Source organism: Protopterus annectens, chromosome 14.part0, assembly GCF_019279795.1.
Source record: "Protopterus annectens isolate FY-2018-M chromosome 14.part0, PAN1.0, whole genome shotgun sequence".
In the NCBI taxonomy this organism is placed as follows: Eukaryota; Metazoa; Chordata; order Ceratodontiformes; family Protopteridae; genus Protopterus; species Protopterus annectens.
In genome coordinates this window covers 42,099,818-42,115,611 of record NC_056748.1, presented here as the reverse complement: position 1 = coordinate 42,115,611, position 15,794 = coordinate 42,099,818, and the positions used below count along the sequence as shown (strand labels likewise).

At 43.0% G+C, this 15,794-nt stretch overlaps 1 protein-coding gene across 2 annotated transcripts in view; it reads left to right on the top strand.

The window, feature by feature from the left end:
* LOC122788855 (annexin A5-like) overlaps window positions 1-15,794 on the top strand; it is a 379,122-nt gene that overhangs the window by 274,417 nt on the left and 88,911 nt on the right. For both annotated transcript variants that reach the window (XM_044055751.1, XM_044055753.1), the window contains exon 9: window positions 15,457-15,550. In XM_044055751.1, the coding sequence (XP_043911686.1) occupies window positions 15,457-15,550 (94 nt within the window). The remainder of the gene's footprint in view (window positions 1-15,456; window positions 15,551-15,794) is intronic.

Here is a 15,794-nt window from a genome sequence, read left to right as displayed (position 1 = left end):
CAACCAGGTTCAAAAGGCAGGATCTGCCCTTTACAAAGCCGAACTGGGTGGGGTTAAGTGTCTGTAGGTCCCCTATGTCCCTGTTTGAGTTCTATAATGATTCTTTCCATAGCTTTGCAGACCAGGCTGGTTAAGCTTATGGGGCGGTAGTTCCCAGGGTCTGTAGAGGTACCCCCTTTGTGGAGTGGGACCACTGTTGCTGTACGCCAGTGTTCAGGTACATATCCTGAAGTAAGGCTAAGGTTAAATAACATTTTTATGTGTGGGTTTAGCTCCTCTTGGAGTTCACGTAACACGCAACCCGGGATACCGTCCGGTCCCATTGATGCTGTGTTTTTAGCTTTGTTTAGGGTGGTTCTCACTTAGACATCTGAGATGACAGGGAGATTAAATTCAGCTGGGATAAGTATTTCTTCTTTTGGGGGGTGAGGGAGGGGAGAAATTTGCACTGAACCTGTCAGCCAGAAAGTTGGCAATATCTGTGGGTTCAGTGTATTTTTTGTTGTGAACTAACTCTGAGCATATCTGAGGGTTTCCGCCCAGGTTTCTAACATAGCTGAAGAAGGCTTTGTGGTTATCTTTAGTATCCTTAGCGATTTTTCTCTCAAAGTTGGCCTTGGATGTTTTTATGAGAGAACGTAGTTTTCTGCAAATGTTGATCAGAGATGTTTTCCCTTCATGGGATTTTGCTCTGACGTGCAGTAGCTTCCTTTTGTTATACAATTTGTTAATGGCTGAGGTCCACCAGACAGGACGCTTGCCTTTGGTGGAGAGGGACTTGGATTTATTTGGGATTGCATGATCCATGCATTCTTGGAGATGTCCATAGAAAGCATCTGTGAAGGATTCGGCATTGTGGGATGTGGTATCCACTGGCACAGTGGGCTTAAAGGATACCATCTCAGTCTTAAGAAGAATGAAGTCTGCTTTTGAGAAGTTTTTCACTGTGGTCTTTTGTGCTGGGGGTGGAGGTGGGATATGTATATCCAGGGTGATTAGTTTGTGGTCAGATCTCACTAGTGAAGGGTATACTTCCGGTGTGGAGCAATTTGTCCCCATGTTTGTGATGATCAGGTCTAGTATATTATCTCCCCTAGTGGGAGAGGTGACTAGTTGTTCCAATGCATTTGAATTTATGAATTCCAGGAACCTTTGGGCTAGGGTATTAGGGCTAGAATAATGTACCCAATCTGTTTGGGTAGTTGAAGTCTTCCAGTATGATGGTATTTTGTGATACATTCATATCCTCCAATGTCTTCAGGAAGGCTGAGTGGGGTTAATGAGATTGGGAGGGTGGTCTGTAACATGCTACCCAGTTGTATAACAGTTTTGCCTATGGTTAGTTGCACCTGTATGGTCTCTGATGCTTCGTGTTGCTACTAACCTGGAGGTGTGGGTGTCCTTGATGAATATGGACACTCCCCCTCCCTTTGTGGTTCAGCCCAGGTTTGGGGGCTGAAAAGCATGATACGAGGTATAGCCTGGTAGTGCTGGGGTGCTCTCAGGAGCCTTGAACCAGGTTTCAGTTACTGCACAGACGTCTATGTTCTCCATACTGAGGAGTGCATAGAGTGCCTGCATCTTGAGATTTAGACTTCTGGCGTTGAGCAGCATTACCCTTAGTTTTTTTTCCATTTTTGTTTTCTAAGGAGGTGGGTTTGTCTTTTGAGCCTTGCCTAAAAAAAGGCACTATGGGGGTGGCAAGAGCCTTAGCCAATATCCAGAAGCCCAGTGATGACAGGTGTAAGCCATCCCTTGTGAAGCAGTGTGGCTTGTCCAACATGTCATCCCAGGCAGACAGACATTGGATCCCCTTAGAATGACACCAGTACTTGAGCCAGTTATTAAAGCTGATCATCTTGTCTTTGTATTGTGGTATCATTCTTGGTGAGGGCAAGATGCTGCTCAGGGTCAGGGTCATACCAGCCTGGGCTACATAATCGGAGAGCTCCTCTGTCTCTCTTCATGTAGTCCAGGGAGGTATGTCTCGGGTCATTCACGCCAGCATAGACAATGACGGAGTCATATTTGTACTTGCTTTGGAGTGACTTGAGTGCGTGTGTTATGTGGAGGATCCTAGCTCCCGATAGACAGCTCAGTCACCCTCTCCTTGTTTAGCCTGGTCAGCGGGACATCAGTGACTATAGTCACCTATTACTAGTGTATCAGGCATGGTGTTTGGCCTTAAGGGCTGTGATTGGTTGACACACTGATTTATTGAAGTATGTATTGCATGTGTTTTGTTTTGAGGTGGTGGATTTTTGGATGTCTGCTTTGGGAGCCTCTGTTTTGGTAAGTTTTTTATTAGAGCCTCTGAGTATGTCTTTTTGTTTTTATGCATTTGGTTTGCAGTTGTGGTAGGTCTATGTGGGACTGGGATTGTTGTGTGTGGTTACAATCTCCTCCTGTCTGGTCATGCCAGCCCTGAGTTGAGAGAGTTCAGCCTCCAGTTTGGCTATATAGTTGCATCTCTCACATGTATTTGTGTTTGTTGGGAGGAGGAGAGGGTTGTCTGTGTACATGAGACAATTTTAGCATTGTCTCAAGATACCCAGATTGACCAGCTGAACTGGAGAGTACGCCAGTAATCTACCACTCGACATGCTAGAACAGTATAAGGGAGTGCTGTACCTTTAAGGGAAGTGGATATTCACAGGGGTGGTAGGTAGATGTAGTGCTTTACTTAGTACGAGAGTGCTTACTTAGTAGAGAAGTATTGAGAACAAGTGCTAAGCTTATAATATAGTGAGTGGTCTGATTATACTAAGAGTAGAGCTTAAGGGAAAATTTGAAGAGCAGACTTGGCGGAGCCAGAAGAAGTTTAACCTTGTTTAACCCACACAACCGCGCAAAGTCGTGCAAACGCGGATTTTAAACAGGGAACTACAAAAGAGCTAGAAATGGTCCAAAACAACCAATTACTACAGCTTCTTGTGCTGAGGTCACTTCCTACAGGGACAGGTAGGCTGCTCAAAGCTCCCCACTCCCACTGGTGAGCAAATAAACTTCCTTCTATCCAAGTAAGGTAATGGACAACACAGGAACTACACCACAGCCCAGAATACAGCAATGCCTGTAAACTGGTCTAAACTAGTCGAGGAGAGGCGGGAAAACAAGGATTATTTTTTTGTTTTTTTGATAGAAACACACAAAATGCAGAAACAGTGATAAATCAGTTACACAGGCTAGCACACTTTAGTGGGCAGCCTCAACAGTTAAATTAAACAAACAAACTTTCGATCAAATTCGACTAAAATAACTAAGTGCAGATTTTAAAATAATGCAGCAAACAGTTAAAAAAAAAAACAGTTCAAGCTAGTTCAGGGTAAGCTACAGAAGCTATTCCAAGTGAAAAAAGCAAAGATATTTAAATCCAGAAAGTAGTCACTTTTCTGAGTTCTGAACCATATGTATAAATACTGCATTTGGTTTGTGGAGTTGCAACCAGATCTTGCATTTCAGTATTTTAATCTTGCTTATCCCCTGGTTTCTTGCATCTCAAATTTATGGTAGCAACCATTTAACAAAATCATGCAGTTTATTTGCATACATTACTTGCACAGTGAATTTCCAGAATTAACATTTTAAAATTTCATTCATTTTAAAATTAAGCTAGCAGTACATATTCCATAATACATTAAATGACAATAATTATCTGCTCTCTGCTTGTGGATATTCTATACTATTTGTGCTACTGATTCACAATTACTCTAGTGAAATACACCATTTCCATCGCTACTTGATTATCAAATAAAATGTCATTTTACACCTGTGTGATGTCTCCATAGCACATTAACAATAATTACCCTTGCTGATAACAGTTGTAATCAACCCATATTTTCATGGTGCTTTATGTATTTCCTGCAATTAGAGCAGCTTTTTGTAGCTAGTACATAGCACAGATTCAGAACTGCTGAGTCTAGACTGTATTGTAACACTTGAGCACTATCCCAGCCATCTTACGTTAGGAGTGCCCAGTCTGCACCTTTGTGCCAGAGGTGTGTAATCTGAGTCTCTGAGTTGGAGATTACTGGAGAAAAGCTCTGTTTTTTCCACACTGGTAGTTTAGTTTGTTTTGTTTAAATTTAAACGTATTTGCCCTGTAAGATACAAATGCCGTGATAAATACCCTTGGACATCTTAGAGAAACGCTCCCACATTTCCCTGCTTCATCGCAGGCAACTCAGTTGCACACTGAGAAATATTACCATCGTTTTTTTCACCCCTAACCTTCAATAGAATAAGAGCCTTTGTTAATCCTAGAGCAAGATCTGGTCAAACACGCACTCCCCAATAGTACTTGCTATAATTACCTGCCATAATGGACTTTTTTTTTTACCATTTCCCTTGCCAGCCTGATTGACATGGGCATCCTGAGGCAATGTACTAATTGTCTCATATATATTGACAACCACTTGTTGCTAAAACAAGCAAATACAATATGTGAGAGATGTAACACTGAATTTGGAATCAATTCTTGCATAAAACCTGGACATCAGAGGTAGTCGGCACACAACCTCTCCCAAGAAAGGTTAAAACGCACAAACCACATATGTGGAGGTACTCAATAGAAGCCTACTAAAAGATCAGAGACCTCCCAAAGGCAATACACACGTGCGTGTCTGAGCAAATCAGCCCCTAACCCAAAACCCCTCAGAACCAAATTTTTATTTTATTTTTTTTATTTAACATTTGTTGACTGAGAAGGTCTGACTAGGAACAGAGCCTACTTTTCAGCGGAGGCCTGGGGAGAAATGCTCCAGACACATCTTTGGAATGTGGGAGGAAAGCGGAGTACTCTGAGGGAAACCCATGTGAATGCAGGGAGGACATGCAGACTCCGCATAGAAGGCACCCCAGCAGACAATCGAACCGGAAAACCTCTTGCTGTGAGGCGACGACTCAAGTGCCACTGCACCGCCTTGTTCTGGTCATAGACTATGCCATAGTGGGACACTGATGTCCCCCTCAGGCTGGATAATGTGGTCATGGTCAGCTGCCTGTCAAATGCCAGGAACCGTCAAATCACACATGCACTGAAGTCACTCAGTTACTGTTATAACTCTGTCACTATATACAGCCAAACACATTGTTCATGGAAGTTTTCAACTATCCTTTCATAAATTTAGGTGAAATACACTAGCACAAACATGCTGACCCTGAGGTTCCTGGACTGTCAATACAAGTTCCCTGAAATGGTCTGCACTCCCTCAAGCGGCTCGAATGTTCTAGACTTGGTACTCACCTACATGGGGGCGGTCACTGCACTAGCTCCCTTTGTGTTGCCCTTTCTGGTAAGGTCAGACCATGAATCTGTCTTGTTCAAAGTAATCAGACCAAACGCCCCCACAGGAGCAAAAAAAACCTTGGAATTTCTACAAAGCAAATTACAGCCTACTAAGCAATGGTATAAAGTTTGACCCCTGCTAACACAGCCAACAATGACTCAATGCCCTGTATAACCACTTAAACTGTACACTCTGCTGTACCTGACCAGATAAAAACCAGGTCCTACCTCAAAACACAAGCCATCTAAAGTATAAATAGGTTGTGTAACAAAGGGAAGAAATGGATAACAAAAGGTAACTTACTCAGCAGAGGAATACCCTCCACAACTTGAACAAGCAAATCCAATATTGTAAAGTCCTCTAAAGCTAGTTACAAGGATAAATTCGCATCCTTGGCTAAGGATAATCATAAAGCATACTTTAGCCGCATCCAGAATCTAAAAGGGAATACCCAGCTATGTGCCAAACTTATAATGCACAGTACCACTAATACTGAACCTGAGGAAATTGCCAACCTGCTAGCTGACAGATTTGGCACAAGCTGTACCCCAAAGCATACCAGACGTCAGTGCGTTACCTAGTATCTCCAAAACGTAGGTCATATCCACACTGCAAGGCCAAAAACACTGCCTCTGTGGGACCAGATAACATCCCAGACTGCTTAATAAATCTAAAACAAGAGCCACTTGGCAGTCTAACCACAGCCTGAGCACTGGTGTCCCAGCAGTGTGGAGAGCACAGCCTGAGCACTGGTGTCCCAGCAGTGTGGAGAGCACAGCCTGAGCACTGGTGTCCCAGCAGTGTGGAGAGCACAGCCTGAGCACTGGTGTCCCAGCAGTGTGGAGAGCACAGCCTGAGCACTGGTGTCCCAGCAGTGTGGAGAGCACAGCCTGAGCACTGGTGTCCCAGCAGTGTGGAGAGCACAGCCTGAGCACTGGTGTCCCAGCAGTGTGGAGAGCACAGCCTGAGCACTGGTGTCCCAGCAGTGTGGAGAGCACAGCCTGAGCACTGGTGTCCCAGCAGTGTGGAGAGCACAGCCTGAGCACTGGTGTCCCAGCAGTGTGGAGAGCACAGCCTGAGCACTGGTGTCCCAGCAGTGTGGAGAGCACAGCCTGAGCACTGGTGTCCCAGCAGTGTGGAGAGCACAGCCTGAGCACTGGTGTCCCAGCAGTGTGGAGAGCACAGCCTGAGCACTGGTGTCCCAGCAGTGTGGAGAGCACAGCCTGAGCACTGGTGTCCCAGCAGTGTGGAGAGCACAGCCTGAGCACTGGTGTCCCAGCAGTGTGGAGAGCACAGCCTGAGCACTGGTGTCCCAGCAGTGTGGAGAGCACAGCCTGAGCACTGGTGTCCCAGCAGTGTGGAGAGCACAGCCTGAGCACTGGTGTCCCAGCAGTGTGGAGAGCACAGCCTGAGCACTGGTGTCCCAGCAGTGTGGAGAGCACAGCCTGAGCACTGGTGTCCCAGCAGTGTGGAGAGCACAGCCTGAGCACTGGTGTCCCAGCAGTGTGGAGAGCACAGCCTGAGCACTGGTGTCCCAGCAGTGTGGAGAGCACAGCCTGAGCACTGGTGTCCCAGCAGTGTGGAGAGCACAGCCTGAGCACTGGTGTCCCAGCAGTGTGGAGAGCACAGCCTGAGCACTGGTGTCCCAGCAGTGTGGAGAGCACAGCCTGAGCACTGGTGTCCCAGCAGTGTGGAGAGCACAGCCTGAGCACTGGTGTCCCAGCAGTGTGGAGAGCACAGCCTGAGCACTGGTGTCCCAGCAGTGTGGAGAGCACAGCCTGAGCACTGGTGTCCCAGCAGTGTGGAGAGCACAGCCTGAGCACTGGTGTCCCAGCAGTGAGGAGCACAGCCTGAGCACTGGTGTCCCAGCAGTGTGGGGAGCACAGCCTGAGCACTGGTGTCCCAGCAGTGTGGGGAGCACAGCCTGAGCACTGGTGTCCCAGCAGTGTGGGGAGCACAGCCTGAGCACTGGTGTCCCAGCAGTGTGGAGAGCACAGCCTGAGCACTGGTGTCCCAGCAGTGTGGGGAGCACAGCCTGAGCACTGGTGTCCCAGCAGCGTGGAGAGCACAGCCTGAGCACTGGTGTCCCAGCAGCGTGGAGAGCAGCAACAATAAACCCCTTGCACAAAGGGGTCCATCAACCCACCCTGGGAGCTTTAGGCCCATAAGCCTAAACATCTTGTCTGCAAGACCATGGAAAGAATCATTATGGACCTTAAGGACATGGGCAACCTTCAAACTCTTGACCTAACCCAGTTTGGTTTTTAAGTGTAGATCATGCTTATTAAACCTGATGGACTACTTTGAGAATGTTACCAAAGCCCAAAGAGTACTGCCAATCTTTACTTAGCAAAGGCCTTTGACACAATTCCCCACTTGGGTATCCTTGAAGCTCTCCCAGCTGGAGATTTAACCCACCCATCATTAGATGGGTAGGCAACTGGCATACTGGCAGAATGCATAATGTCAGATTCCATCTCTACCAGTAGACCATTTGCCAGTGTTTTATCACAAGGATCTCTGCTGGACCTGCTACTGTTAGTCTTAGAAGTCCAAGCAAAAACAGGCTGCCTGTGGCTTACCAAGTTCACTGATTGCAAACTGTGTGCAATCACTGCACCCCCCCAATAATAACATATTGCAAAAAGGGGCTAACGGACAAATGATTGGTACAAAATCCACGGGTTAAAACTAAATGCATAAAAGTGGATTATCCCCTTTAGCAAAGATGAAGTCCCTGCAAATTACAATATTGACAGCACCTCCCTAAGCTCAAACCCAGTGGTATGAGATTTGGGAACATGAGCAACTTGAACTTCGATCACATGTCCACAGTAGTAAGGAAAGCCTTCTACATCCAAGACTACAGATGTTGCAACTCCTCTGTACTTTACCCTCATCACTCCACTAAAAGTACATTGCTCCGTTTTGCATGTACTTCAGACACCTGAAGCAGTTTGAGAGACCAGAGGTTTCTCAGAGAATTCAGGACCTCCAAAACATGATTTGTATGGAAAGGCTGACAGCCTGTCACTGTACTCTTCTCTACAGGCCAGGCACAAGTCACCTCTCAGCAGCCTGTAGGCTAGTCTGACCGTACCCTAATGGAAATGCTGAATGTCTGCAAAATTAAATGGGACAAGTCCCTTGCCCCAAGAATCTTAACCTAGCCTGTGTCTTTTTATAGAACATGCTGGAAAGACTGAAGTCTCCAGAGATTGTTGCTCCTCAATTAGGGAACACTGGTATAACATGGCTAGGCTTGCAAAAGGCCCTAGGATCATTAGCCTAGTAACCTCCTATGAACCTTTGTCCTGTTTAGCAGTTCATTAAAATCGCCAAAATGTTTTCTGTGATCTTTCATCTCATTAAAATGCGAGAATTGTAGAGTCACTAGATTTGTGATAACAAATACTTCTGCAAACCAAGGATCAATTTCTGATGGACACAATCTGTAAATCAGCAGTCCATCTAAATTCTTACCATACTAACTTTACTAAATTCAAAACGAGTAGAGCTGCTCCTGCAACTATTTAATAATCAAATTAATACATCTCACCCTGTGCCACAGGTTTTATAAAAACATTAATTGTTGGGCACTTATTTGGATGATATCATTTTTAAAAGCTAAATCCATAATCTGACTAATGTTTTTGGTTTTTATATCCGTCACCACTTTCAAACTTGACTGGGTACGTTATCTCAATGTTTAAGAGCATTGTCCGTTTCAAATGCATAGCTTCGCATAACTTGGAATCCAGGCAGTTAAGATTAATTCTATTTGTTTATAACTTTACATTTGCTGTCTAAACTCTCCCATAAATACTTGCTGGGTAATTAAGTGCACTTAAGAATTCAGTTTCTGTAGTTCTGTTTGTAACGGTATACAGGGCAGTCTTTTCATTAACATAGTATACTTGTAACCATTCTCCGATTTTAATATTTAATTCCACTTTACTGCAGACTTTTTTTACCAAGCGGCTTCTAGTATATTTTCTACCCACAATTAAAAACGGTTGCAGATAACCAGTCGGGGGTAGTCCATGAAACGTGCAGTTAAGGGATTACTAGGCTGACGACCCCAGGGAACCTTTTTAACCCTATCCAGATTTATTGAGGTGAGAAACCCTGTACTTTGTTTCTTAGCTAAGCGCATTAACCATTATGCTGACCCCACTGATAAAGCAAAGGCTCGCTGCTCTGTGTATTCTCAAAATCCTTGACCTTTTGTTAAGGATCCATGAAGAAAATCCAACAAAACTGAAACCATATTTTTGCTCTACAATTTTCAAGACTCTGATGCAAATATTTGTTTTTTTCTTAGTCTAATTCTTCCAGCCATTATGTTCCACAAATTCAGTTTACTTCCCAATAAGCACCCATACAAATTTAGTACATTTAGTCCTAAACTAACTGTTTTACAGCTCTCTTAAATAACCTGCTACTGTCGTTAAATCTGATCTCAGTAGCCATTCAGTCTTCTAAACTTGCCAACTTTTTTTTTTTGAGATCCTCTCTGCCATCGACTGGCAGTGGATAGACTAATGTCAGTTTATTTAAGCAATAACCGACTTTGGTATATTGAAGATTTGAAGATTTACCGGATGAAGTCTGATTATACAATGACATGGACTTGCTTTGGCATGCTGGTTGGGCTGGCCAATCAGTGTGAGACATTGTATAATTAATACCAGTCTCTTCCATAGAGATGGAACCCTGTTGTGAAAAACATTCCATTTTCATTTTTGTCCATTACTGTCTCTAGAAAATAGGCTGATTTGTCAGGTTAATCTAAATTATTTTTAGATGTTGAGAGAGATCTTCACTGTACCACTTTGCACATGTTCAGTTCTTGAATTTGACCTATTTTAGAGGTATTTGATTAAAGACTAATAGTGCTAGACTAAACCGCTTAGTGCAATAAATCTGGACAAAGCCTGTCAAAATGGTGGGACGAGGGCCCAAAACTAAGGACAAGTTTTATATATTGCTCTTAGAAACTTTGAAAGCTGTTAGAGTAACATGGTTTGTGTTGATGTACATTTTCTGAGGTTTTAAAGTCTAACTCAAATGTATGTCAATGTTTAGTGACTTCAGTCCTTGGATCATCCCAGTATCATCCCAGTAATTTGTTGAGATGAGACCAATCTGGACAGGAGCATGTCCTAGACTAATTTAAGAAAAGGAACTTTAATCTTCTGAAATTGAAGTTGCTAATATAAAAATGACAGCTCAGTCTACTAGGCCAATAGGCAGGATTTTTTTCCTTTAAAAGGAAATGCGGTGTTGTCTCCACTCTATTTTATGTAGGAAATAGATGCAGCATATCCATGGCATAATTTGGGCAGCCAGTCGCTATATTAAAATGTATGAAATACTAGTCTCCAAGTATTCCACAACTGCAACAATTGTTATGTTCTAATTTTAGATTAACAAGTCTATAGCTTTGTTCTAATCCTTCCTAGACTGACTAGCCATATCTGTATGCCTGCTGTCTCCTTCACTTCTACCAGGTTTGTAACTATCAACTAGTGGAGACTTTCCTATGTTCCACAGGAAAGTCACTTTAATATTCATCCTTGTCAAGGAAGTAAGTTGAAGGGTAGGATTCCGCAGGTTGTCCTGTGTACCTGTTTTCTGTCTGAATTGACCCTGTCCTCTCCCACTGTATTTCATAATGTACACAAGTTGATCCAGCTGGGTCATAATTTTTATGCACATAATGCAGATCCTTGTGTGCACCACAGACTTGTGCTTGGAGTATACCTTATCTGCCTGAAGTGTTGTTCTCATGAAGGACTCTTTGGAATGTGTCTACTTTAAACCTATGTTACTGGGACTGTAGTCAGAGCTGCATATCTGTGCACCATAGAGCTAGTCTTAGAATAGTTTTACATCTCTGCCTTGTTCCTGAGGGATGTTAGAAAGGTCCATTGCCCAAAAGGAGGATAAATAGGCATAGTGTTGAGTCAAGAGTAGAACAGTAATTTTGTGAGATCTTTCAATTAAATAGTACAAGGGATAAGGGGTAAAATCTCGTAGTTCGACCATATAAGTGGGTGGTGGGAATTTGGATACAGAAAGTCCTGTATAGGTTTAGTGCAAGATATGGGTGATATTTGAGTCAAAAAGGCTTTGTGTTTAGTAACAGTGGTTCTGTTCCCAGGGACCTTGACTGTAAAACCTGACCTAGGAGTCCTACATAAGCAAACTAGCAGTTAGGGTGCAGAATAAGTGGGTTACTAATGCTGTTTTGTGTAGTTAGTGCAACACTATTGTATTGTCAGAAGGGATATTGTGGTTGTTATCCAGAATCACAGTCTGGACATTCAAATATATATAATTCTTGAGAGGAATTTTTTGGCTGGCATGTTAAATGCTGAAATGTTGAAACTTAAACATACAAGTAAAGGCATATAATTTTAATGACTTCAACAGTTCTGGTTCTTTGTAGTACATAACGGAGAATGAAATCTCTCTAACATATGGATGTCCATCATGAAGCCTACAAATTTTGATAAAGCATATTTTATAGAATTCTGAACTGTACTTTGCCTATGGTGGGGTATTGATAGCATTTTGAAAATGTGAGCTAAATATGTTTAAAGTCAATGTTCTTACTGTGCCTGCATCCAGCATCTCCGCACAAGTTGTCAGGCAGAGGATGGTGGGTATGAGTATCTGCTGTCTCACCTATTCTGGGGAGAGTTGAATGGTTTTGTCAACAGGGTAATGGCCCAGGTATGGCAGTTCATTGCATTGAACCAGGTAAGATTGAATCCAACCAAGAAATCTGATCTAAATGAACAGAATATGTATGTAGAATACAACTCCATCTTCTGCATAGCAGGAACATATCCAATACTGACCACACATTAAGCATGTGTTACACATGCAGATAGCAAGCAAAATATACTTTTGTCTCCCTAGCATTTCAGCTAATCTCAGAAATGCAAAATCCCACTAGATGGTTACACATTCACTTAGACATGTGCATAACCATGCACAAACCAGTTTATATTTAGAAGGCATGATCAAAACAGAACACAAATTTAACCGAAAATATTTATAATTTTTTTCTACATTTACATAGAAGTATATGAGCTTAGTCAAGCCTGATGCCCATAATCCATAAGGGTGCCTGCAGAATATGCCAAACATTCAGTCAAAAGGACAGAAAGGTCACAACCATTTGGTAAAAACAGCAAGAAAGACCCTGAAAAACTAGTCTTGTGTAATACCGTCAACCTCCTGCAGAAGAGGCCTGTGGGTTGTATGCAAATGACCCTTAAGGGCATACCTGGGGTTCAGCTACCTTACGTCTTTATGGGTGCATTCAGGTCAATAAAGCTAATCCCCGCAAGGTGTAGATAGGCATGTTTTGGCCTTTTTATGACCTTGCTAGTGCAACATAATTGGATTTCAAAACAACCCTATCGAGTATTAAACACTTACGCCAGCATTTCAGAAACAAATTTCAGAAACAAGTGTGGTGTTGGATACATAACTGCTTTGACCACCGCGCTCCTTCCTTATTAGGAAGAAGCTTACCTGAGCTACATGCTGACCATTCTTGTATATTATGACTAATCTTGGCAGATTATGTGCTGACTAGTGTAGTCATTGGCCATGCTGAAGTCTGGAAAGGCCTCTTCATTATTCCTGTTGCCTTAAGCATGCGAGACCCAGACAATCCTATCCTGTCCTGATATGAGCACTTGGGGCTCCCCATTATCAAATACATTCCCATTATTTTGTCCTGCTTTATCAAGGATGTCCTGCAACTGCTGCCTGAATGCACTTTCTTCCTCAACATTGTAGCCCTGATGAGCATAGACTGATTTCTATGAAGAGTGCCTTATGTTTGCACTAAAGAGACTGCCACAAGTGTCACTGATTCTGATTGCACCCCAACTGTTTGCAGAAGACTTGCACCACAATTTTAGTCTCATACCCAAGGTAGTAAGCTCTGGATCTCGAGCTAATTGACTTTTCTGTGCTGTCCTGCCATGTCTACTGGTTAAACACAACTCATACCTCTCAATTCTACAGATTTTTGCAGAATGCCCAGATTTTTGGCTCATTTTGGCCTGTTCCTCAAAATTTGTGGTTTTCTGGTAAACCACCTAAGCACACCTGTGGTGAGACCTGGCTGCTCAGGTTGACAATCTCACATTCGACCATGTGGCAGCGTTGGTCAGAAAAGCCTTTTACTTCATCTAAGTAAAGGGATTGCATCCAGAAAAAAGGTTATTACCGCTCTGTACTCCTCCCTTATCAGACCTATAATTGAGTATAATGCCCTGTTTGACATGTACCTCTCCAAACACCTGAACCAACTGGAAAGGCCACAGAAATACCTCACAAAGAGAAGCCATGGCCTTTAACACCTATCCTATATAGATGGGCTTAAATCACTATCACTCTACACGCCAGCATACAGATTGCTCAGAGGTGATCTGTGTGTCTCCTACAAGGCAATATTGGACCCTGACCCACTAGAGATGTTCCATATCTGTAAGTCTAACTCCTCATGGATTACCTGCTCGATAGGCCCAAATCTAATATAAGACATCAACAAAACCTGCTGGAGGCAGGTTCGTCTCCCAGAGGCTTCCCAGTCTCTGGAACTAGAATAGGCTTCCCATGCATGTCATACTTCACTGACCCCTCTTCAAATGCAACCTTGATGACTCGCTGGGAAGCCATAAATTGGTCATAGGGGTTCCACCTTTGTCCCTCATTGACAGGGGCGAGAGGTGCTGAGCCGTGTTTTCTTTGTGGATAAACTCTTGGCTAGGCTTGTAAGGGCCCCCAGGGCATTAGCCTATTAACCTCATATGATCCTAAATCACTGGGATGATCAGAAGAGTGAAGTCACTAAATGACATACATTTGAATCCAACTTCAAATCCTTCAGAAAATGTATGCTAAAATAAACTTACTCTGGCAACTTTCTAAGTTTATAAGAGCAATATTTAAAATTTGTCCCTATTTTTGGGCCTTAGTCCCCCATTTTTTCAGGCTTTGTCCCGATTTCTTGCACTAAGAGGTTGAGAGGTTTGATGGGTATGAATGTCCATCCTCCTTGCCATAATGTCCACTTCCAAGCTACCTTCGATGAGTAACAGTGTAGCAATCAATCCTTGGTTCTGTTTTAGCAGGTAGATTGGTTTTATGTCCAGCTTTTGCTCAATAGAGCTATGCCAGGTAATCCAGTCTGGGGAACTGGACACCAGGCCCAGTAGATTACTGACTGGGAGGCCAAAAGGGCCAAGTGGATGCCTTACTGTTCTGGTCCTTTACGGATCTGGCATACTCCTAACATATGCCTTTCTCTTAGCACTAACAAATTGCTGTTAAGTATTGGTGACTTTGTTCATTGTAATCAAATCTGTTAGAGTTCATCTTTACACTGACTAGCTCTTACACTTTAATCTGTGGTCCAAGAAAAATGTATAGGCATGTTAGGGCCACTGGCTTGTCAGTGGATGCACTGCCATTTGTCCTTGACCCACTGACCCAGATTTGGAAGAAAAATTGCCCAGAGTGATATTTTCAAATGAAATGCTTTACTGTTGTACAAGAGAACAGTGTGCCTTATTCTCTAAATAGCCGTTATGCAAACAGAATTTAGGGTTACCTTTCTGTCCAACCCAGGAAATACAATTCCGTGTATACGGCAGAGCTACTGACTAGGCATACTCTTAACAGAATACAACAGGTTTTTCATTTGCACTTTAATTCCATTTCAACTTGCCAAGAACTTGTTCAACTGACAGGTATTCTCTCCTTTCTTTCAGGTTTGCCTGTTTACTGAGCTCTGCTCCATCTGGATTTCAAGGGGCCTGGTCCAGCTTTCTCACATAAGCTTCTAATCTCTGTCATTCTGTTTCTAGTAGGAAATAAAATATATGCCTTCACTTACAGCTTTATTTTATGAATGTTCCACATTTGTATTTCTCACTATATATTTTCTTACTGTAATTATGATTGTCTACCAAGGCTGCCTTTATAAATGGACTCGTGTTCAGTCTAAGTATCAGTTAACAAATGGAATAAATCCTCCTGCCTTTCTGGCCTTACTCGGTTTCTCCATGTTTTTCTTTGTAATGACAGATGTTTCAAGGATGGATTAATTTATGTTGTACCTTTTGCTTGTCTGTAGATAATTTTTGATGCTGGAGAGAAGATTTGTGGGACTGATGAAGAAGCCATCATAGCTATTTTGTGCACTGAGAGTCGACCTCAGTTACTGCAAGGTAAAAAAAAAAACTCCTGTCCCAAGTACATCCCCATGTGAGTTAATCTGGTATGCTGTGATTATTCATGAAATGGCACAAGAGATTTGTAAACTCGAGAGCTTTCATAGGTCCTAACCCAACTACAATTTGCCAGGAAGCTAAATGAAGTTAGGCATTGGAGTAACTACTTATTAGATTTTATTTTCTTTACAAAAAAAAGGTAAGCCTTTCTCCCTTCTGAAACTTGATCTGGATTAACTGT